This window comes from Dreissena polymorpha, chromosome 13 (assembly GCF_020536995.1).
Source record: "Dreissena polymorpha isolate Duluth1 chromosome 13, UMN_Dpol_1.0, whole genome shotgun sequence".
Classification (NCBI taxonomy): Eukaryota; Metazoa; Mollusca; class Bivalvia; order Myida; family Dreissenidae; genus Dreissena; species Dreissena polymorpha.
Window position 1 is genome coordinate 50,061,091 of NC_068367.1, and position 25,135 is coordinate 50,086,225.

The following is a 25,135-nucleotide window of genomic DNA, read 5'->3' on the forward strand; positions in this document are numbered from 1 at the left end:
TGAATACTCATGTACCTGCCAGCAATGAATACTGAAGTACCTGCAAGCAATGCATACTGATGTACCTGCATGCAATGAATACTGATGTACCTGCAAGAAATGAATACTCATGTACCTGCCAGCAATGAATACTGAAGTACCTGCAAGCAATGCATACTGATGTACCTGCATGCAATGAAGACTGATGTACCTGCATGCAATGAATACTGATGCACCTGCATGCAATGAATACTGATGTACCTGCATGCAATGCATACTGATGTACCTGCATGCAATGCATACTGATGTACCTGCATGCAATGCATACTGATATACCTGCAAGAAATGAATACTGATGTACCTGCAAGCAATGAATACTGAAGTACCTGCAAGCCATACAAGCAATTTTCATGTGCTCTTACTACACATCAGCAAAGCACCATAACGCAGCTGAACTAAGCTTGTCAAAGTACAAGTTGGATGCAAAGGGAGAATAGAGAACTTACTGAATATTTTTTATGTTTCCATAAGGTCTTATGCTGTGGGGAAGTGATACAATCATAGCATTTCAAGAACATTCAATATGAGTGTGTCAACCATCGGGGAACAGCAAGAAAGAGAAACTTAGTACTAAGTTAATGAAGTTGGGAGTGTTATAACCAACAAAGGTCAGGATAAGCGATGTTGCCTTTTGCTTTAGAAGAAGAAAAATAACAGTCCTGCTAGTTCACTATAGATAGATCCCTACCATAGGACAACGACATGGTGAAGTGGATAAGGTGCCCACCCATCAACCGAGAGGTCAAGGGTTGAATCCCAACTGTGGGAATGTTCTTTAGATCTCACCCAAAGATATCAAGTACTGGTTCTACCCAGGAAACTGACTTGGGAACGTTTTAATAAACCTTAGGCATTCCAGGAATTTAAGCTTTAATAAATAGGCTTATACCATACAATCCCTACCATACCTGCCAATGATGCTGATGTTGTAGCACACTTTCTGACCATAATGCTTTCGCAGAATGACATAATGAACCTACCATTCACTATGGACCAATTCCTGCCATACTTACTTGCCGATGATGCTGATGTTGTAGTATGAGAACATGGTGGTCCAGTGTGTGTGAGACAGGGCCCTCCACGTCTCAAGGTTCGTGTGCTTCACTGAGCCCGAGTCTTCAACCTCCCCTCGCCAGAACGTGAGGGGAGACAACACATCCAGGCGTGTCTGCTCACCTGTGTTTGTCTGCTCCTGAATTTTGTGATAACAGTGTAATTTTGAGGGAACCAATATAATTTTGTGGGAACCAGTATTATTTTGTTGGAACAAGAATATGTTTGTGGGAACCAATGTTATTTTGTGGCAAAAAGTCTAAATTTGTGGGATTTAATATTATTTTGAAGGAATCCAGCATTTTTTTTTAAAACCAGTATACGTTTGTGGGAACCATTATAATGTCGTGGACACCAGTGAGATTGTGTCCATACCAGAATATGTTTGCACAAACCAATCTAATTTTGTGGGCACCATCATAATTTTGTCTAAGTTTGTTGGAAACTGATTAATTCTGTGGAAATTAATATAATTTTGTGGAAAACAGGCTCAGTTAATGGGAAACAATGAAACTTTGTAAGATTTAGTGGTGTGTGGAAACCAGCATAATATTGTCAGAACTTGTATACCTATGTGGGCTCCAAAAGTGTGACTTTGTGGCAGCCCGTCTAAGTCTGAGGAACTTGTATAATTATGTGGGAAGAAGTGTGATTTTGTGGCAACCCTTCTAAATCTGAGGGAACCTGTATAATTTTGTGGGAACAAGTAATTCTGTGGAAAGCATTATAATACTGGGCACCTGTTGTTTGATAATCTGCTCGAGAGCGTCAGGTGAGGGCGGGACCTCCGTGCCGTTGCCGGGGAGACTGGTGTTGGTCAGGTGGTGGACCAGGCCTGACTTGTACAGGATCAGCAGGATCCACATCACGGTACACACCTACAGGGCAGATATGGAACATTGGGTTAGAAATGGCACAGGCATTTACATTTAACTGGAAAATACCATGGCAATCATAGCGTTATTGGATCAGAATTATAATTCATTACACAGTTTTGATGCTGGAAGCTAAACAAAGGATTAATATAAATTCACACTGATATTTTTTCATCAATACTTGACTTTGTTGCTAAGCGCACATACAAATTGAAGTTTGCACTGTCAGCCTAAACATAACTAGAAACCTAAACTTACCATAATAAATCTTTGCACAACTCTAGTGCTGGCCCAGAAATAAACAACCCTCAGTCGACGTGGCAAATTGAAAATGGCCTCTGTCTGAAACAACCTTGACTCGTGTTGAACCCTTGGGGCTGCTGTTGGCCCCTTAGTGGCCAGCATGCTGACCCCTGAAGACAGGTTGAAATGGTGCTGGAACCTTGTTTTATTGGCTGGACGATGGGGCTTAAAGGGGCAGTGAAACAGGGGTTCAAACTTGACCCGCTCAGCAACACTAGTGTTGTCATCCTTCTTATGTTTGTGTAGATCTGAGAGCTGAAATTACGTAGTTAAAGAACTAGTAATTTTTTTCTGAAACAGATTTGTGCTCTGTGAAAAGGGGATTTTATGCATGTGCGTAAAGAGTTGTCCCAGATGAGCCTGTGCAGTCTGCACAGGCTTATCAGGGACGGCACTTTCCGCTTTTATGATATTTTTGTTTAAAGAAAGTCTCTTTTTAGCAAAATTGCATTTATGGTGGAAAGTGTCATCCCTGATAAGCATGTGCAGGCTGCACAGAATAATCTTGGAAGACACGTTCTGCACATGCATTAACCCTTTGCATGCTGGGAAATTTGTCGTCTGCTAAAATGTTGTCTGCTAAATTTCTAAAATAAGCATTTTGTTCGATTTTTTCAAAGAATACTATCAGAATAGCAAACAGTTTGGATCCTGATGAGAGGCCACGTTCTGTGGCGGCTCATCTGGATCCAAACTGTTTGCACAGGCCTTCAAAATTTGGTTCCCGCACTGAAAGAGTTATACCCCCTTTTTTACAGAGCACAATCCATTTTTATACTAGCCTGTTGTAAACAATTAGTTTTCATTCACAGAAAAATAGGGCTAGTCTTAAAATCACACTTTCATATTTTCTAAAAAGTTGATTATATATGTTTACTAACAAATCTATAATGTGTTGAATAGTCTTAACTAGCAATAAAAATTTGAATAAAAAATATTGCCTTTCCTGGCACAATATAAGCTATAAGTTAGAATCAAATAATAACTAATGATATTATGTATTCAACTGCTTTTAACACATAAACACTTGTCAAATTTCAATTAACAAGAAAATAAGTTGAATTGATATCCCCACAAAATACACTTTGTTTATGGAACGGTGCAAATCTCATGATATACAGTAGAATCATTAAGTGTAGGGTAATAATTAATATTTAACCATAAACTAAAGGTTAATTGTTTTTATCAATTGCAATTCTCCTCTTTGATATCTACACACCCATGATGTTGAAATCCTGTAAGGTATTTGAGAAATATCCTTGAAAAGTTACATCATACAAAAACAAGAAAAGTGAATAACTTAGTAAAAAAAGTGCAGGGTTATGGTTCTTGTGCATGGCACTTCTTCCTATTGATTTCTATACACACCCAAGTTTCATGTTGAAATCTTGTATCATATCTGAGATATAGCCATGAAAAAGATATGTGTTCATCCGAAACAAAATGCCCCCTAGCGCGTCGCTATGAAATAAAATTTCTATTTATCATTTGGCAGGTATAGAAATCATCTCCCTTTAAAGCTTATTTCTTCCCTTGGATTTTGTCCAAGAGATCATAGCCAGAGGTCATCATGTATCTATGGACAAAAGTCCATAGGTATGTAATGGACCCTACTATTCACATTTAGTACAAAGAAATGATAATTATATCATTAAAAAAAAAGACTTTGACAAATCAATCATTTGAGTTATAAATAATCAAAGTAAAAAATCCGTAGTTACTGCGAAACAAACTTAAATTCTTGTTAAGGAAATATATAATATGAGATTTATAATTATATAAATTACTTCCCTTGAAAATAATTGTCTCTAACAAATCTCTATTTTTAGTAGCAAATAATTACAAGAGGGCCAAGATGGCCCTAGTTCGCTCACCTGCGAGGAGTCGGTTCATTAAATCTTTACCTAATGTCAAACTTGACCTAGATATTGACCAGACAAACATTCTGGTCAAGTTTCATCATTATTGAACCAAAACTCTGGCGTATGGAGTGTTTTTGTTTTTGTAAGATTTGACCTGGTGACAAATATTTTGAGTTGACCCCCCTTACCAAACATCAAACTTTGCTTACAACAAGAGATGTGTTTGTCAGAAACACAATGCCCCCTAATGCACCGCTTTGATTTTTTGTTACCTTTGACCTTGAAGGATGACCTTGACCTTTCACCACTCAAAATGTGCAGCTCCACAAGAAGTAAGTAAGAGATTGAATGGAGAAATGAAAATTATTTTTTTAATTTGTGACCTTTGACCTTGAAGGATGACCTTGACCTTTCACCACTCAAAATGTGCAGCTCCACGATATACACATGCATGCCAAATATGAAGTTGCAGTGTTCAATATTAAAAAAGTTATGATAAAACTTAAACCAAGGTTACAGTTTTTGGAAAGAATGAAATGCACTATATGACCCCGTGACCTAGTGTCTAACCCCAGATGACCCAAATACAATCCCAATCCATATTTTATCAAGATAAACATTCCGACCAAATTTCATAAAGATTGGATGAAAACTTTGACCTCTATTGTCTACACAAGGCTAAATGCCCCCGAGACCTAGATTTTGACCCCAGATTACCTAAATACAATCACAATCCATATTTTATCAAGATAAACATTCCGACCAAATTTCATTAAGATTGGATGAAAACTGTGACCTCTATTGTCTACACAAGGTTTATCTATTATTTGACCTTATGACCTAGTTTTTGACCCCAGATGACCCACATACAATCCCAAACCAGATTTCATCAAGATAAACATTTTGACCAAATGTCATTATGATTAGATGAAAACTGTGACCTCTATTGTCTACACAAGGTTTTTCTATTATTTGACCTAGTGACCTAGTTTTTGACCCCAGACGACCCAAATACAATCGCAACCCAGATTTCATCAAGATAAACATTCTGACCAAATTTCATAAAATTTGGATGAAAACTGTGACCTCTATTGTCTACACAAGGTTTTTTTATTATTTGACCTGGTGACCTAGTTTTGACCCCAGATGACCCAAATACAATCCCAACCCAGATTTCATCAAGATAAACATTCTGACCAAATTTTATAAAGATTGGATGAAAACTGTGACCTCTATTGTCTACACAAGGCTTTTACAAGGTTTTTCTATTATTTGACCTAGTGACCTAGTTTTGACCCCAGATGACCCAAATATACAATCCCAACCCAGATTTTATCAAAATAAACATTCTGACCAAATTTCATAAAGATTGGATGAAAACTGTGACCTCTATTGTCTATACAAGGTTTTTCTATTATTTGACCTAGACACCTAGTTTTTGACCCCAGATGACCCAAATACAATCCCAACCCAGATTTTATAAAGATAAACATTCTGACCAAATTTTATAAAGATTGGATGAAAACTGTGACCTCTACTGTCTAAACAAACAAATTGTTGACGGACACACCCAAGCACACACACACGAACGCACAACGGACATCACACGGTCACATAAGCTCACCATGTCACTTCGTGACAGGTGAGCTAAAAACAAAACAAAGGGCAATTACTCTTATTAAAGAAAGTGTAGGGTAATGGTTCTTGAGCACAGCACTTTCCCTCATTGATATCAATATACCTATGGAGTTTCATGTTGATATCTTATATAGTTTTTCAGATATAGCTCTAAAATGTTTGTGACAGACAGATGGACAGGCCCAATTCTATGGCCCTCTGCCTTTGGCGGGGGATAATTAACATGCACCATTGCTTACATTAATTAGGATTTTGTGATTTATCCATTTTATGTGATTTTAGGCAATTACAATTTAGAAAAGAAGTCTGCTTTTGGCTTAATTGTGTGTTCATAACATCCTCTTCAAATCAATGTTAATGATATTACCTTCTTGAATATAATATCATTAAAATTAATAAAATAATTTCCTACCTTCCCTAATGAAACACACCGAAACCAACACAATTCCTGGCACATAAAAGTGAATCGAAAACAGAGTAGGAGTGTATTCTTACCTCCATCCTACGTATGTCCACAGAGAGGACAGTGACAAAGAAGACCATCTGTAGGAAGAAGTCAGTGAGCAGACCCACCAAGGCAAACAGGCAAAACTCCTGAAATATAGAGCAAACACACTTCTCATCCTACTGCTAAATTACGTTAAAGAGGGAAACTCTGGATGTTGTGTAAACTTGTGCTTTACATGCTACCTGCCTGTACACTGCTTCTTCATGTACATCTATTCCTGCATTGACAACATGACACCTTGTGGAATAAACTTAGTTGTTTTTCCATACAATAACCCCATCACCATTTTTGAAATACTTTAGCTGTATCTCCTGAATACTTTTCCTAACATCAGCCTTTAATTGATTAAATAACAACTCATGGTATAAACTTACATGCATTTTTACACTTTTATCCCCAACTCAGTCCTGTATTTACAAAATTAACCTCATGGAATAAAACTTAGGCTCATTTATATATAGGTGAATAAAGCAAAATGTAATATTAAGACTTCTTTTTGTTTTATTTAAATGACATCATCTGATGTTATTTTTTCAGCCACTTTCCTCCACTTATTTTCAAAATGAAAATGGATGGTTTCACTGTACACTTTATTGGTTAAATATTGAAGAATAGAACAAACCAGTTTGAAATTAAGCATTTTAAATAACATGTTTACCTGTATGGCAGGAACGAAGGTGAAAAAGCCCACAGCTATTATAGCCAACTCAATGAGCAGGTTCTTGGTTATGGACCAGCCCTCTTTACTCAGGCCTAGAAATATCAATGAACCCGGATGTGTGAAAAAGGGGTTTAATGCATGTGCGCAAAGTGTTGTCCAAGAGTACCCTGTACAGCCTGCACAGGCTAATCAGGGATGACACTTTTTACCTTAACTGGATTTTTGCTAAAAAGAGACTTTCTTTAAACAAAAATATCATAAGAGTCGAAAGTGCCCTCCCTGATTAGCCTGTGCAGACTGCATAGGTTAACCTGGAAAGACACTTCACCCAAGTGCATTTAACCCCCTTTTCACAGAGTATGGCCAAAATGAACAAAAGTTTGTACCAAGTAAATTATTGACCAGCCCTTTTTAAATACGAAGCCTGAACATAAAGATGTTCACATTCATCACCAAAACCAACCTGCTTCCTTAAGCCTACAATGACATATTTTCACACAAGTAAGTAAATAATTACTCATCTGCCTTCTTTATTTTGGCCTAAAATAACAAGAGATTGCCAAGCAATATAGTCCTCTACCGATGAAACTCCACCATTGTAAGTAAAAAAAAATTGTTGTGCCATAGCAACCAGAATTCTTGACGTAGTTACAAAATGAAATGATGTGCATGATCTCCATTTTGCCATCTATCAATGTTTCAAGTTAAAAAAAAAAATATTTAAAACTTTTAAAGTTATCGCAGGATCCAGAAAAGTGTGACAAACAGACTCACAGACAGACGCACAGAGCGCAAACCATAAGTCCCCTCCTGTGAAACCGGTAGGGGACAATAAAATCATTCAGCTGATTTACCATATAATTAATGAGAATCTTATTAATTTTAAACTAGATGATAAGGTATGAAGTGTAAAATGCAGTATGCAACATTATGATCTGGATGGCAAGTAAAGTTAAACCTTTTAATCCAAAGACACCTGGTTCAAATCTAATGGATACTTACCTGCTTTTTTTTTCTAAAGGTATTTCCTTAGAAAAACTAGATGGTTTTTAAAAAATTAAATGTATAGATTGCTACAATATGTGAACAAGGAAACATGTAGGACACTTTTCAGTTACTGGCATTAGTAATGGTATGTTCATTTAGTACTGGTAAACCAGTCTACCCAGGAAATGTGAGAGTATATTAAATTACCACCAACATATGCCTTAGATACTTGAGAAAAAAAATCCAAAAATCCAAACTAACTAACACATGTTTCATACCTGTGGCCACTCTGTCAGCGACGTCAAGTTCTATGGAGGTCGAGACAACTGACTTGGTCATCACAAGGACATTCTCCATCCCAATGAGAACCACCAGGTAAGGGAACACCTCCCTGTAATAGTCATGGCAATAACATTGATCTCTGTGAAAATGCTGTTTAATGCATGTGTGTAAAGTGTCGTCCAAGATTAGCCTGTGTAGTGTGCACAGGCTAATCAGGGACAACACTTTACGCCTAAACTTGATTTTTGCTAGGAAGAGACTTTCTTGAAACAAAAAATATCTTAAAAGCATAAAGTGTCATCCCTGATAAGCCGGTGATGACTGCACAGGCTTATCTGGGACAACACTTTACGCACATGCAACCCCATTTTCACACAGCACAGCCCATATTTATCTTAAATCTGATGGTCACATTATCATGGAATCAATCATTCAAAATAATATGAAATCCCTTTGGGGCAATACAAATTACCTAAAAAAAAGAAGATTATTGACCTTTTACCTCGAAATGTGACCATGACTTTTAACTGAAGAGCATGTGGAATTGGTTAGCAACATATCACCAGTTCATTGAAAAATAACCATCCAAAGTTATATTAAAATCCTTTCATAAATGTTAAAGTCTGAAACCGAACAGTTAACAACATTCTAACAGCTAAACAGTGTCAAGAATCTTCTACCTTCATAACACATTTAAGCTAATAATGGGTTTGGGAAAGTGACCACATACCCTCCATTGAGTTGAGTGTTAAGACCCATGATAGAGCAGATACTGACAGACATGAAGAGAGAGGAAACCACAGTGACCACGGCACTCAACGCAAGGCCCCACTTCGATTTCACCATCTCTATCTTCTCTGAAACAAACAATTGTGCTGCACTTGGTGAAAAAAGTTTTTTTAAATGCACATTCATAAATTGTTGTCCCAGATTATCCTGTATGCACAGGCTAATCAGGGACGACGCTTTCCACTTTTAATAAGTTTTTTTGTTTAAAAGGAAGACTTTACTTGCTAAAAATGCAGTTTGGGCAGAAAATGTCATCTCTGATTAGCCTATGTGGTCTGCACAGGCTCATCTGGGAGGACACTTTCCACACATTCATTAACCCAGTTTTCTGAGAGCTTGTCTCAATGAGAATTTGTGACAATATTGACGAGGAATACCCTCCAACGCAAACATGAGGAAATATGTAGCATGATGCTTAAAAATGTCTAGGTTGAAAAAGGGGCATAACATTTTTAATTTTTAACAAAAGAAGATAAAAATTGCACCTGCACAATTTCATATCATATCATAAGGATAATGCCTGCAACTTTGAATGTTGTATGTTGAATAGTTTAGGAGAACATCTGTGGACTAGTTGGTGTCCACGGACAGACAGACGGAAAGATGTCAAAAGAGATTCTAGTATGACCCCATTACTGTGTAGCTGGAGGTATAAAACAGATATATAACTAATTTGTTACTATACACCTCGTGTCACTTACAAGGTTATCATAATTAAATTACTTCAAAACAGATGTATTACTAAAATGAAAACTATAATTGTAACCTGTATTATTGCCAGAGGTTTTTAAGTTCAAAAAGATAACAAAAACTAACAAATGACCCGCTTCATGTGCAAATGGGTCTTATGTCATATGGAGCCAGCGTAACTTCAGACCAACCTGCGCATTAGCACAGTCTAGTTAGAAACTACCATGTCCTCTTATGAAATCAGGACACCTTTCGTGACATTATAAGTGCAAGCTTACCTGGCGCAACCCAGTAAGTATACGACAGAAGACCCATTTTCGCATGACACGGGTAGAAATGCTAATGACTTACTGACAGAGAAGTAGATATACAGCAGCACCACAAGGTAAAGCACAATGAGATGGGTGTACTCAAAGTAGATGTTGACATTCTTGTAATGTAGGTGTACAATATGGTCCACCTCAGAGTTGTTAGCATTGCCGGCAGTCTCTGGATACAAGGACTCAAGATGTCTGAGGAGCCCACTCACAAACCTGCAAAGATTGTTTAACTCTTTGAGTTATATTTCAGATGGACCAATAAATAGACAAATAGACCCAAACCACACACACACTTATATGTACACTGCAAGGTCACCTTGGCATAGTGGATATGATGTTGGCCTAGTCACTAGAAGGTCTTGGGTTCGATCCCCACAGTGGGAGCATTCTTAAGATCTTTACAGAAGATACCAAGTACTGGTTCTACCCAGGAAACAAGCTTAAGTGTTTAAATAAACCTTAGGCTTCTGATGTAATGGAGCTAAAATAAATAAGTTTAAACTTAAACGTAAGTATGCCTGCTGTCCTGTCAATGGTGCAATGCCTTAAGACTCGCTGCATAGCTCCATTACAAACCTTGGAAATACACTAAACATTACTGATCATATAAATGATTAATTTTTACAACTTCGTTAAAAGAAATGAATGTTTCAGAATTGGTAAAAGGCTTAAACCTTGGGTCAGAAAAGTAATTCATTTAATAATAAGATGACATCTGCACCCGATTGTATAAACAGTTAAACCGGCGGTTAACCACATACCGGCGGTTAAAAGTCGGTAACTTGTTGGTTACTGGTCGGTAAGCGTTTGTATAAAATTTGGTTAGTTATATCGATCGGTTAAAACCCTGTTAAAACATACCCTGCTTTCCTAGGTGGGTAAGTACAAGTAACCGAGAGGTAACTTACACAAAATGACTGCCGCGCGACATTATAAAAGCTAACCATCAACTGCCTTCACAATTTCGACGAGTAAACAACACATTGCAGCGACTGACACTTTATTTGACTTTATTTACAGGGCAATACGATTTCCGACTTCGTCAACAAATTTAATATTCTGTTATGGGTATGCCGTGTGTGATTCGATGGATCAATGGCGCCCATGTTAAAATCATTTCTCCGAAAACAGGGAACGACAAAAGTACAAACAAAAAACATAAACACATTCAAACTAGTATCTTACCTTTATTAATCCTTTAAAATCCATAAATAACCCATTTAATTAAATAATTGACGATTTTGCATTAAGGGTCTTTAATAATTATTTTAGCTTACTTAAATAAAGACCCTTATGCCATCATATCACTTTATTCAAATGAGAACTCAATCAACTTTCTTCTTCGTCACACGCAACGTCATGTACTCTATGTAAATTACTGCTGTTAAAATGAACCGGAGCAGTTTATCAAATAATAGCCGTTGGTGAACTCGGTTGCATTTGCAGATTTCTGCATACAAAGATATATTTAAACTTGAACAATGTTTTATTTGTCTATGGTAAATTCCCTTATCGTACAAGAAAATAATTTAATATACTAATAAACAAAGAATGGAAAACATCCCATTACACAACAGATAAATGAGTGCATTATACCCGTGTACAAAATGGGACATTCCGAATTCCAGTGTGGTGCTATTTTTAACATCTTATACTTTACACATCACTATGCCTAACTTGAATTAAATCGGAAAGCAATTATAGCAGATTATTAATGAATTGTGCGATATTTGTATGGCTTGTTGCACATTCAAAAATGTCAAAAGTATATTCACGGATTATAAACAATGCACATTGAACGAAATAAGGAAAATGTGATAAATTGACAATTTGAATGTCGTTATGCAGTACATTGACATGTGAAATAAGTTGCGTTTATAATAAATTGTCAAAAAGACTCGCACTTTTCTCAACTGAATATGCAATATTGGACTACAGACAGAGTGATTTTCTGATGTAATTTTAAGTTAATGATATACTCAGCTTGTGCTTTAAATGTTTAAAAATCGCTATTTTGCGAAAGATATTATTTTATAACGCAGTCATGAAAAAGGGACATAATCCAAATTAGAAGAAAAGGCTAGCATGTTACGACGACCATTTATGATTTTTTTGTTACATCTAGAACAACTAGAAGAATAGACATCTTTGCAAGCACTCTCTTGCAGTTTGGAAGCACCAGGGATTCCGCTAAATGATGCAAATCCAGACATCATTATCAATTTGTCATTTTGATGAACTCATAGTTAAAATTTACACTTTATTTTATTGTGAATTCATTTGTAAACGAATTTGATAAAAAAAATACATGTCGCTGTTTATAAGCGTGACACTTTGCGCGAAAATTACGTCATTAGAAAATGCATTGTGGGAATGTTTTGGTTAAAGTTACCGGTGGTTAAATTCCACTATGCGCGGTTAGGTTACTTTGCGGTATATCGTGTTTATACAATTGAGTTACCTTGAAGGTTACTAAACCTGAATAAACGCAAACTTACCAAGGTTTGAATGTTACCGAGCAGTAACTTTAACTTTAACCAGCGTTTATACAATCGGGTGCTGATGTTTATCTTGTTACTGTTCACATTTCATGTGACATTATTAATCCAAATAAATTGTACAAGGAAAGGCTGTAGAGTTCAATTTACAACTGAAATGTGCTACCTCTCCTCATAGGACTTCAGGACCAGGGTGATAGCGTAACTGATGGTCCTCTGTCGGTTACGGATAAAGTATCTTGATACACCTGTCTGCTTCCACGGCAACCCAAACAAAATGTCTGAAAATATCATTTTTGTCCGTTGTCAGCAATATTTTTTAATTTTTTATATTACATGAACAAATATATTCATTTGAGCCTTGTTCATGTGCATGTGCGAAAAGTGTCATCCCAGATAAGCCTAAGCAGTTTGCACAGGCTAATCAGGGACAACACTTGCCACTTTCATAGCATTTTTTATTTGAAAGTACTTTTTTCTTAGCAAAAATCCAGTTAAGGCAGAAAGTGTTGTTCCTGATAAGCCTGTACAGACTGCACAAGCTGATCACCCAAGACACTTCATGCACAATATTTAGAAGGCTTTTTGTGCAAATGTTGTGCCTCAGAAAACTAATTAAACATATATTTATAACAAGGGACAAAATTGTCACAAAACCAGGCCTCTTGTTCACAAAACATTTTTGCAATCGAAAATCGATTTTAAGTGACATCGATTTTCATTTTTGCCTATCAACTACAATGGAAATCCATTTTCAATGACAAGCAAAATAGATTTTCAATTGAAAAAACTGCTTTGTGAACACGGGGTCTGGTTTTCATTATGAAAAAAAATCGGATAAAGGGAGAAAACTCAAACTGAACTTTTGAAATCAACAAACAAAATTAACCCCCTTTGTAAGTTTGTTTTTAAAAAAAATCTATTTTTAGTAGTGGCGACCTTGACATTGGAGATATTGACGTGATTCTTTCGTGCGACACACCGTCCCATGATGGTGAACAAATGTGCCAAATGATTTTAAAATCTGACAATGAACGACATAGTTATGGCCCGGACAAGCTTGTTCTGCCCGCCCGCCAGCCAGCCCGCCCGCATTCGCCAATCTAATAACCAGTTTTTTCCTTCGGAAAACCTGGTTAAAAAGTAATATCGAAGCCAAGTACAACAGCATTTACTACCTCAGCAGTTTACACAGGTCTTGAATTTTATTATGCTATTTTCTATATTACTGCAGTCTGAAAGTTCCCCACCTCTCAAGCCAGGGGGTGCATCTAATGCCTGGTTGTATCGCTTGTAAATTGTCTTCAGGACTTCTTTGTCTGCTATGAATCTGCAATGTCAGATCATGCCATATGACAACTTCTTCATTGACTAGTAATTAACATTGAAATTATGAGCATGGTAAAGGGCAAAAGGCCCTAGGTCGCTCATCTGAACAATTCTGAGTAACTTGTGTGATGTTTCCAAAACCATTTTTAGAATTTGGCTGATATTAGATAAGAAGATATGTTCGGAGCAAGTTTCATGAAGATCTGACAAACAATGAGTTTTCGTAAGTGTTCACATTGTTTAACTATAGCCGTATAATGAAACTTGCAACCTCTGGTGGCAATGCTTTTTAACCGATTACACCCATTTTCAAAGTTGACAGTGATATTATTAAAACATTATCCCAAGGGTCTGCACATTTTTAAACTCAGGAGCATGGTTTTACATACTTCGTATAGGACCACTGGCACCATTAATTGTCAAAAACAAAATACCAAACCTCTTTGCCTTGCTGTTTCAGAGAAGATTGCATGTAACTATATAAATCATGTGACCTTTGGGGCATAGAAATTTTAACTCTATTGGCATGACTTGAACAAACTAAGAAGAGGACAATGTTACCCTTCCAATATTAAATCCCAGAGATTTTTGGTTTCAGAGATTGATTAAGTTTTCAATTTTTTAATATATATTAGCTCTGGTGACTAACATATGCAATTGACAGAAGGAATTTAACAACATTGAAAGAGGGTTATCCAAGGATCATTCCTGAGAAAGATCTTCATTTTAATCTGCCTACTGATTATGGAGAAGAAGTTAACAGACTCACAGACTGAACAATTTCCACGTGCATTTTGTGACATCACATGCCAATATTTTGTATTGTACAGTAAATTAATGAATTAATTTGATGCAACCTTCGCCCACCCTACATGCCAAACCATTCAGATGGTGATATCATTTGAATGAGAATTTGACCACCAGACTGACACCTGACAACATATGACAAACAGTTGTTTTAACAACTCTCCCTGGTTCAAAATTTCCTTTGCAAAATTAACTGTAGCACATAGTATTTGTCCTCATCTTGGCATTTGTATAGGGTTTCTCTTAAGAAACTAGAAATGTGTTATCAATTTTGATGCTTTATATTCTACATGTATATGTAAAAACAGACGAAGGGCCATAATTTGTATCAAAAAGGAATTGAAAACACAAGATTCCGGATCATTTAACGAACGTTCGGACGAACGCACATGTGTCCTGCTGAATGTCTCACCCTGTCTGGGTGCATACAAATTTTAACAAATACAAGTTTCTGAAGCGAAATTGGCTCAATGTTGAATTTTGGGAATGGCAGAGAGAGCCCCAAAGATAATTAATTAAATGTTGAACAAGAGATGTGTTTTTCAGAATCACAATGCCCCCTATTGCGTGCAGCTCCATGAGATACACATGCATGCCAAATATCAAGTTGATATCTTCAATATTGCAAATGATATTTAATATTGCAAAACTTTAACAAAGGTTAAAGTTTTCCACAGAATGACAGACAGAAAGACAGACAGGCCAAAAACAATATACCCCAATCATTCGATCCGGGGGCATACAAAGTGCCAGAAAATTTAAGCCAGTGTTACCTGTCCCTGTTCTTGAGCCAGAGATTTGCAGGTGAGAGCAGCAGACAACCATACTCAGGCAGCAGTTTCTCAGTGTGCCTCCCCCACACCGGCTCCGATACACGCAGGCAACAGTCCACCAGGGACCTATCAGCAGCAGCGTCATCCCTGGTAAAAGGAGCAATAAAAGGTTGTGCTTCAATTCAAAAGACAAGAACTTTTGTATTTATTTGTCATATGTCCTTCCCCCCCCCCCCACCCTCCCCCCACCCCTAGAAAATACTTGTCATGTAGGATGGTGGGCGAAGGTTACACCACATTAATTAATTAGAGCTTTGTCACAGACGTGACGTATACCCCCACATGCCGCATTGACACAGACTATTTTGCATGCTGTCTTCACAAAACAAGAGAATCTCATTTATGGCGATTTTTAAGAATTATTATGCCATGATCATTTATGGCCATTTTTTACCTTCGAACTCAAAGTGTGACCTTGACCTTGGAGATATCGACATTATTCTTTCATGCGACACACCATCCAATGATGGTGAACAAATGATTTTAAAATCTCACAATGAATGACATAGTTATGGCTCGGACAAGCTCATTTATGGCCATTTTTTACCTTTGAACTCAGTGTGACCTTGACCTTGGTGATATCAACGTAATTCTTAATGCGAAACACTGTCCAATGATGATGAACAAATGTTCCAAATGATTGTAACATCTCACAATAAACAACATAGTTATGGCCCGGACAAGCTCATTTATGGCAATATTTGACCTTTGAACTCAAAGTGTGACCTTGACCTTGGAGATATCGACATAATTCTTTCGCGCAACACACTTCCAGTGATGGTGAACAAATGTGCCTAATTTAAAAATCTCACAATGAATGACACAGTTATGGCCCGGACAAGCTCATTTATGGCCATTTTTTACCTTTAAACTCAAAGTGTGACCTTGACCTTGGAAATATCGACGTAATTCTTTCGCGCAATACTGTGGCGTCTCATCTGGATCCAAACTGTTTGCAAAGGCATTTAAAATTCGGTTCCCGCACTGAAAGGGTTAAGTCATATTTTCCCAGAGGGAGGGTCAACAACCATGTGGAGCATTCAAGTGCCCTAAAAGCGGAAAGTGTCATCTCTGATAAGCCTAGGAAGCCCTTTTTTCTAGAGTTTACCAGTGCTGTTGTCTGAATCTCTCCACCTCGTCCAGCAAGTGGAACAGTCGACCCAGCGGGGCGATCAGCGCGTCCAGGGGGTCGTGTTCCGTGGGCTCCCATGGAGATACTGTTGCCTTGACAACAATCTGCTGTATGTAGGCCACTGCCGGCCCTCGGTACTGGTTAACACAAACAATAGTCAGTTTTTTTCTGTATTTAACGTAAATAAATATATCTTTAGATTGTAATTTAGTTTTAAATCAAATTATTTTAGCTGGATTGCATTGCAAGCATGTGGCTTATTGAAACGTTCTAGAGTCTGTTTCCTGGATAGAACCAGTACCTGGTGTCTTTGAGGGGAGATCTAAAGGATGCTCCCAAAGTATGATCTAACACATGACTCTGGGTTGTTAGGCGGACACCATATCCAGTAACCCACGGCGACCTATACAGATTGAGACTTAAGACTTAAGAGCAATACAAAAACACTCGATAGTAAACTTAGCCATGTTTTTTAAAGGGACACTTTGTTATAGTTCCAAATTAGGGGTTTGAATACAAGACCAAATAATCAAAGCAGTTTGAATAATATTTTAAATCTCCAATTATCAAGTTATTTCTGTGGGCTGTTTCAAATTTGATACATGTATTGGATATCTGGAGGAAAGTAGGCCCTAAATGGGAATTGTACGTAAAGATTGCTGTTTTTGAAGACAAGAAGAATATAATGTTCATACATCAAACTGTATACAGTTATATCATTTAAATATTAACTTTGATCATTCAGACATTTGGAACATGGAACAATTTGCTTGGACATTTATTTGAAGATTCTTCGATATTTGCCAATATTGATCAAGTTTTGATCAACACAGAGTTTCTAATGTTGTTACATGGTAAATAAAGAAGGTTTAAAAGGGCTGGCATTGTCCCTAATCCACATCAACTGCTTACCCATCTAGGAATGCTGGTGACGTCTTTGTCTGCAAATGATTTGTCCCTGCGTTGGATGGACTCCGGAGGGGGATGAAAGCCCTTCACTGGCGAGTTATACTCCACAGGAATGTTGCCTGGCAGAGGGACATACAGCAGTGGATAGCTGAAAAATATCTTGTAAATTTGACCTGGCCTCTGAGAGAGACTTTATGTATGTGCATGAAGTGTTGTCCGAGATATTGAGATAAGCTTGTCTGCACAGGCTAATGAGCGAAGACATGTTCCAAGACTGGATTTTTGTTTAAAATATACCCTTTAAATGAATTTTTCATAAAAGTGGAAAGTGTTGTCACTGATTAGCCTGTGTACTAATGCATTAAGCCACATTTAGAGAGTTTAAATTCTGCTATGGGATTCACAATAGTTTTTAATTTTAGTTTTGCCATCTGAGCATGGTGCTTTTTCATGACTAATACTCAATGTTACATTTTTTTATGTAAGATGCCCCCCTGCCCCTTTTCAGGCCCATCCTGACAAATTAAAAGTCTTTAATCCCTTATCTGTACAAAGACTGGGACAAGCTGGGCAAAAAAAATAATTCAGCATCCAATACATCATATATTTAATTCTTCTTAACAGTTATTGCAATTATTTACAATACAGTGAGCCATGGGATCTTACCACATGAACAGTATAATTCCGCACACAGTGACCAGTATGGAGATGGGGTGACTAGCACAGAACAGGCCATGTGTATAGTAGACCTGGGACACACGCTCACGTATGGCCTGCATTCTGAACTGGGCCCCGTCTCAGACCATCTGAAAGATACATAAAAATGAGGCTACAGTATACAGTGCTCCAGATAACATGCGTAAAGGCGTAAAAACGAATTAATTTTCTTAAATAACGATTTTGATTTAAAATCTTTGCGTAAAGTTACGCGTTGAAAAAATAAAACACGAATTTGAAATTTTCGAACATGCGTAAAAGTTCCAGTAGCAAATTATATACGGTAAACATTTCATCCCAATTCTTACTCGTTTATGCACTCAATAAAAACTTAAAGTCAACGTCACTCAAGCGTTTGCTGTGAGGAAAAGAGCCGCACCTAAGAACAGTTGAATGGCAAAACGGTCTGTTCTCCTAGTATTGCAGGCGAGTCATTACTGCTATTGTACCTTTTAATTACACTTATTGTAATTTTTATATACAAGTAATATACTGTATACCTATTCAAAATGTCATTAAAATTAAATGTTAAATATAGTTTTTTATATGACTTTAACGGCGACCAACAGGCCATTATGACCTTAGCCGAAGTGTCAGTAAGCGTTTTACATAAAAAATCAAAATGGCTGACCGAAGCGGTGTATCGAAGCGTGGAAGGCAAAACAAGCCATTTCAGTTTCAAAAATCCACGCTGCATGCATTCTTTCAATTAGATTCTCATGAACCAAATACCTAAAGCATGGTTTCGTCAATAATTGATGAATGTATAAGCTCTTGCGTAAATGACTGAATCTAAAGCAGTAAAAAAACAAAAGGAAAGCCAGGCTTTTCCAAGACTATAAACCAAAATTTGAAATGATTGATGTGTCAAAAACCATGAATACACAGTTATTTGGTAATATATTTTTGAAAAATCATTACTTTTATAAATAGGGCGTAAAATAAGAATTCATTTTTAAAATAGGGAGTAAATAAGAATTTAACCAAATTTTTATCTGGAGCTCTGAGTATACCACACATGTCAATATATAATTAATATTCCAAGCTTTTAATAAAAACAGTAAATTGTGTTCTTGTTGATTACAGAAGCACAACAGATATTGTGTTTGAATACTAATTGTATCTTCATTAGTGGAATGTAAAACTTGATGATCAGTGATTTTTTTTACCTGCGAGTCCTGCGTCCTGGACTCACAAATACCTCTGGGGATGCAAAGTTTCGAATTATGTGAGTCCCAAAAATGCATTGAAATTTCTAAAAAAATAAGATCATTTAATATTTGGACTCGTTTTTTTTAATACAGGGACTCATAGATTTGCAAGTTATTGAGTTCCAAGACTCAGATGAGAGAATTTTTTTAAATATCATTGCATCATGTTTTTTTTCTCCTAAGTCAATGTCAGTAGAATGTTATCCTACTGCAATTATGGCAGCCTGAGAGTTATGCTGGTACAATTGATGTCTATTGGTCATAAAATTATTCCTATGTTGACTGTCCAACTGCCTCTGATTCAAATAAGGAAAGACATCACTGTCTAGCAAACATATGTGCACTGAATCAGTCTCAGCCAAACATGGCCGGACCGACGGTCATGTCCAGTAAAATTTTGTAAGGTCCAGCATGTCGGTTAATACAGGACTGTTTGTCCATTAAAAAACAAGATGTGTTTGTGAAACACAATGTCCCCCTATATGATGTTTGACCTTGTAGGATGACCTTGACCTTGTGAAGGATGACCTTGACCTTTCACCACTCAAAATGTGCAGCTCCATGAGATACACATGCATGCCAAATATCAAGTTGCTATCTTCAATATTGCAAAAGTATTCATAAAATAAGCGATTTGGGCCACATATATTTGACCTCTGACCTTGAAGGATGACCTTAACCTTTCACCACTCAAAATGTGCAGCTCCATGAGATGCACATGCATACCAAATATCAAGTTGCTATCTTCAATATTGCAAAAGTATTTATAAAATAAGCGATTTGGGCCACATATATTTGACCTCTGACCTTGAAGGATGACCTTGACCTTTCACCACTCAAAATGTGCAGCTCCATGAGATACACATGCATGCCAAATATCAAGTTGCTATCTTTAATATTGCAAAAGTATTCATAAAATGAGCGATTTTAGCCACATATATTTGACCTCTGACCTTGAAGGATGACCTTGACCTTTCACCACTCAAAATGTGCAGCTTCATGAGATACACATGCATGCCAAATATGAAGTTGCTATCTTCAATATAGCAAAAGTTATTGCAAAATGTTAAAGTTGGCGCAAACAGACCAACAGACAGGGCAAAAACAATATGTCCCCCATTACTTTAGTGGGGGACATAAAAAAAGAAAACAAATTCTTTGGTTTTTATAGGTTTGTTAATGGCTCTAAAAGTTTTCTGAGGTGCAAAAATAGTGATAGCGTCTTTATACACATGCTTTTTTGTACCAACACTCTTTCTGCTGACAGAATTTTCCGAGGGCACCTGATTGGTCCATTTTTATGCATCGATCTTACGAATGCAGGTCAGGACAGTCCAAATTCATGAAGGCCTAGTCGCTTAGCAAAATAATCATAAACCTGATTATTAAAATTCAAATGGTACAGATATCAATTTGTGTGGTTGTACATGCAATAGCAATAGTAATATATAATAATGATCATTGTCATTCGAACCGTCATTATCTTGGCTGTCAATGTCCATGCGTGAAAAAGGCTGGTTGTCATTTATTGAGGTCATTGTCAGTGTAGGCCGTATTGACCAGACACATATCTGACATGCGCGCTAAGCGTAGCTTAGGTAAAGTAAACAAGTATCAGCTACTTTGGTTGGAAAATGTTCTTAAGATATTACAAATGAGCGATTCCCGTTTATATTTACTGTTAACATTCGTTCAACATTGAAAAAAAAAGGTTTTAACTTAACAAGACTGGTACCATGTATGGCGTGTATTATTATTAAACGCCAGACACAAATGTGTGATCTTGAAATTAATAGCTTTTTAATCATTTATCATTTTATATCATAAACACCTTGATACCACAGCAATGATACCAAGTTATTTTACTATATATATATATATATATATATATATATATATATATATATATATATATATATATATATATATATATACAGTCATTTCCCCAGGATTTTGGTCAGACGCAGCGGCGAGACAGCTCGGAAGGGGGTTGATGCGGAAGACGTTTTATATTTTGTATATGATCTTAATCAAAATCTTCACTTCTTTGGAGCAATAAAAACACAACATATTCTTTTTTTCTTTTTTATCTTTTTTCTCAATTTATTTAATTAAAGTCAATTATTGAGATATAATATAACAAGTTAAATAACAGTACACATGTAGGTGAACATGCAAAATGATCGAAAAAGGACATATTTTACCATAAGTATACAGATGTGCATTGATAACTTTCAAAAACTGTTCTCCGTGACCTCTTTTGTTGCCATCATTCTTCCAAACTCCACTGCAACAATGTCTGGTCCTTTGTGTTGACCATCATCAGAGCATTGAGAAAAGCAGATATCAGGCGAGAACGATTTCTACCATTTTCATTGTGCTGAAGCCCGATCGCTAGGCGGACACCTCATCCACTACACCACCAAGACCCTAAAATTAAGTTGAGTTTCTAATCTTTAATACAAAAAACCCATCTCTCTGATATATAAACTATATATTTCAGTATGAACTTACTTAAAAAAGAAAAAGTAGATATATGCTTACCTGCTTCAACGTCTGCGACCTTTGGACAATCTTGCTTTTTTCGAACTCGATGGCACAATTCTTAAATGGCTTGTTTGGTGATTGGAGGTCTCGGGATCACTAACCACGTCTTCGACACTTTCACTTGCATTTATTGCACTCTCTAAGAGTAACGATTTATTTGAAGTCCAGACCAAGCAATTAGAAATTGCAGATTTCCCAGACACAGTCATTGGTCGTTTCTTTGATTGAATCATTCTATCATGCACAAACACTTCAGAAAAATTGGTTGCAGGTAGCGTATATATATAAAAAAAACTTTCGGATGGGATTACATTCAATGTTGTTATAGTCGCCGTTGAGAAAATAGTATAACAACATTTTAAGTAAGCGAGATAAATCAAAAGAGGCGTTTTACTCCATTTAATTGTTATAATGAATTCAATAGCCGACTATTGAAACAATCAACATTTGCTGTTTATTTTTAAAACACAACTGATATACACTTCAACACCGTTATTTCGAACACCGATAATCCGAAGTCACCGTTATTTCGAAGTATTTTTCGGGTCCCGATTGTGGTTCTTCTTTGTTCAATGTAAAATTTCATTGTTAATCCGAACTTCGTTAAACCGAAGAAATCGTTAATTCGAAGTGATTATGTCGGTCCCAACACTATAATTCGCACCTTATTATCAATCTTTAATTCGAAGTCAAAACTGCAAAACACTGTGCGTTATTTCACACCTATGTCGTCTGCGCGTTGTGCGTCAAAGCCGATAATTACACCTTTGTCGCCTGCGCGTAGCATGTTAGTTTTATAATGTCGTCAAAAGCCGACGACGAGGCCGACAACACATGAATGAACATAATATCTAATCAACGTGTGACCACATGCATCAACGACGTAAGGCAGTCCTGCGAGCAAAACACGGGCGGAAGCCAGTTCTTCAATTTCCTTGACAAGTTGGAGAAATATGTTACACACGTCCAGTTTAGTGCTGCTAACGCCGGTGTTCAGAAAGACATCGCGTCTTATTTAAAAAAATTAGTGAATTCATTTCCGAAAATGTATTCATATGTATTTACATGTATGATGCGCTATGCATTATATTTTATATGTTCTGTAATTAGAGAAAAATAAAAAGAAGAAAAAGAATAGTTTTATTGATCCGTTTGTACTAGTAGAAATCTATTGCTATCTGACTAGTTTACGTTTTTAAGTAAAACAATTATTAAAAGTACAGTGTGACCGAACCATGCGAATTCCACACTGTTGTATTGTTTCAGGATTAAAGAAGTCGTCTGTCAAATGTTTATTTCGAATAATCGTTAATCCGAAGTTTTTTTAACGGTCCCGACGACTTCGAAATAACGGTGTTGAAGTGTAGTTTCAAACAGTTAAACCAAAACTAACAAACAAAGTGACTATACCTTAAATTGCTATAACGCCACGTGTACCGGAATATTATTTATCGATATCGACCGTTATTAGGTACAAACACCATAATTTACACCCCACAACCCTTACACATTTACCGCAGCGCATTATGACCACACAGATGATTATCGCGTGCTTTTTTGGTTGGATGTTGGCCGAATGCAGACAACATTCGAACCAGAGCTTGCAAGCGCTTGTGGACGTTTTAAGCGTCGCAGCCACCTGATCGGTAAGTAAAGCGCCGCGGGAAAATTGATTTTTAAATCCAGGCACCGCGGGCCCGCTGTGCTTAAACCGCCTGGGGAAATGCCTGATATATATATACATATTTATATATACTGTCGCCAGTAGCATGTCTTTCCATGGTATCCGCCCTCTCAATGAATACAAACGAATTTTGAAAGTGAACAAATACAAAAACACACATGTGATATATGTCAATATATAGTTAAATGTGTATTCTTGGACATAACAACAACAACTGCATTTAAATCGGCCATGTTTTGACAAAATACTGGTTAGACTAAGCTCCCTTTAGTAATCTGTTTCATCTAAACCTTGTCTCATTGTATCGTCACTTCTGATTGGTTGTTAAGATTTGTTACTATGTGCACGTGCTTGTTCTAAAAATAGTAATTTAATGGAAAACCGAAACTCTTACTAATTTTGTAATTAAAATACTTTTACACTCAGGGCCCTCAATCTATCAAATCTGCGGCCGAATTTCGACCGCAGTCCCCCACATAAAAAGTATACTTTTTTTCCCCTATTGGGAGGAAAAATTCCCCCTGATTAAAAAATATATATATTTTAAAGATGTGTCTAATGATTATTATATCTCAATTCTATTTCAATTTAATCTTGTCAAACATACTTAATTATGAAAAAAGAAATGAATATAATGCAAACATGTACAATTGTAATAATTAGAGAGTAGTAAAAAAATCCCCCAAAAAGGGAAACGCCGCGAAAATTTCCCCTCATGAGGGTAGCGACCCGCTTCCCCTAAAATGGATTGAGGGCCCTGACACTTCATTGAACAAAGGCTGTTTGTAAAACATTCATGCCCCCCATATGGGCTCTCCCTTGTAGTGACAGCCATTGTGTGAATATGTTTTTTGTGACCATGACCTTGACTTTTAACCTAGTGACCTAAAAATCAATAGGGGTCATCTGCGAGTCATGATCAATCTACCGATCAAGTTTCATGATCCTAGGAATAAGCATTCTTCAGTTATCATCCGGAAACCATTTTACTATTTCGGGTCACAGTGAACTTGACCTTTGACCTTGTGACCTCAAAATGGATAGGGGTCATCTGCGAGTCATGATCAATGTACCTATGAAGTTTCATGATCCTAGGCATAAGCGTTCTTGAGTTATCATCCGGAAACCATTTTACTATTTTGGGTCACCATGACCTTGACCTTTGACCTAGTGACCTCAAAATCAATAGGGGTCATCTGCGAGTCATGATCAATGTACCTATGAAGTTTTATTATTGTAGCCATTAGCGTTCTTGAGTTATCATCCGGAAACCATTTTACTATTTTAGGTCACCGTGACCTTGACCTTTGATATAGTGACCTGAAAATCAATAGGGGTCAACTGCGAGTCATGATCAATCTTCCTATCAAGTTTCATGATCCTAGGCATAAGCGTTCTTGAGTTATCATCCGGAAACCATTTTACTATTTCGGGTCACCGTGACCTTGACCTTTGACCTTG

The 25,135-nt window shown here is 36.9% G+C and overlaps 1 protein-coding gene across 5 annotated transcripts in view; it reads right to left on the minus strand.

The window, feature by feature from the left end:
• LOC127855319 (sterol regulatory element-binding protein cleavage-activating protein-like) overlaps positions 1–25,135 on the minus strand; it is a 252,067-nt gene that overhangs the window by 224,469 nt on the left and 2,463 nt on the right. For all 5 annotated transcript variants that reach the window (XR_008037479.1, XR_008037480.1, XM_052390789.1 and 2 more), the window contains exons 2-15: positions 18,182–18,321; positions 17,519–17,663; positions 16,583–16,743; positions 15,415–15,561; positions 13,756–13,835; positions 12,672–12,786; positions 10,039–10,220; positions 8,939–9,065; positions 8,205–8,317; positions 6,937–7,031; positions 6,266–6,364; positions 2,226–2,525; positions 1,833–1,970; positions 1,053–1,231 (exon numbers count right to left, since the gene is read on the minus strand). Coding sequence is in view for 3 of the 5 variants with exons in the window: in XM_052390789.1 (XP_052246749.1) it covers positions 1,053–1,231; positions 1,833–1,970; positions 2,226–2,525; positions 6,266–6,364; positions 6,937–7,031; positions 8,205–8,317; positions 8,939–9,065; positions 10,039–10,220; positions 12,672–12,786; positions 13,756–13,835; positions 15,415–15,561; positions 16,583–16,743; positions 17,519–17,663; positions 18,182–18,294 (1,994 nt within the window). In the remaining 2 variants the exon portion in view is untranslated. The remainder of the gene's footprint in view (positions 1–1,052; positions 1,232–1,832; positions 1,971–2,225; positions 2,526–6,265; positions 6,365–6,936; positions 7,032–8,204; positions 8,318–8,938; positions 9,066–10,038; positions 10,221–12,671; positions 12,787–13,755; positions 13,836–15,414; positions 15,562–16,582; positions 16,744–17,518; positions 17,664–18,181; positions 18,322–25,135) is intronic.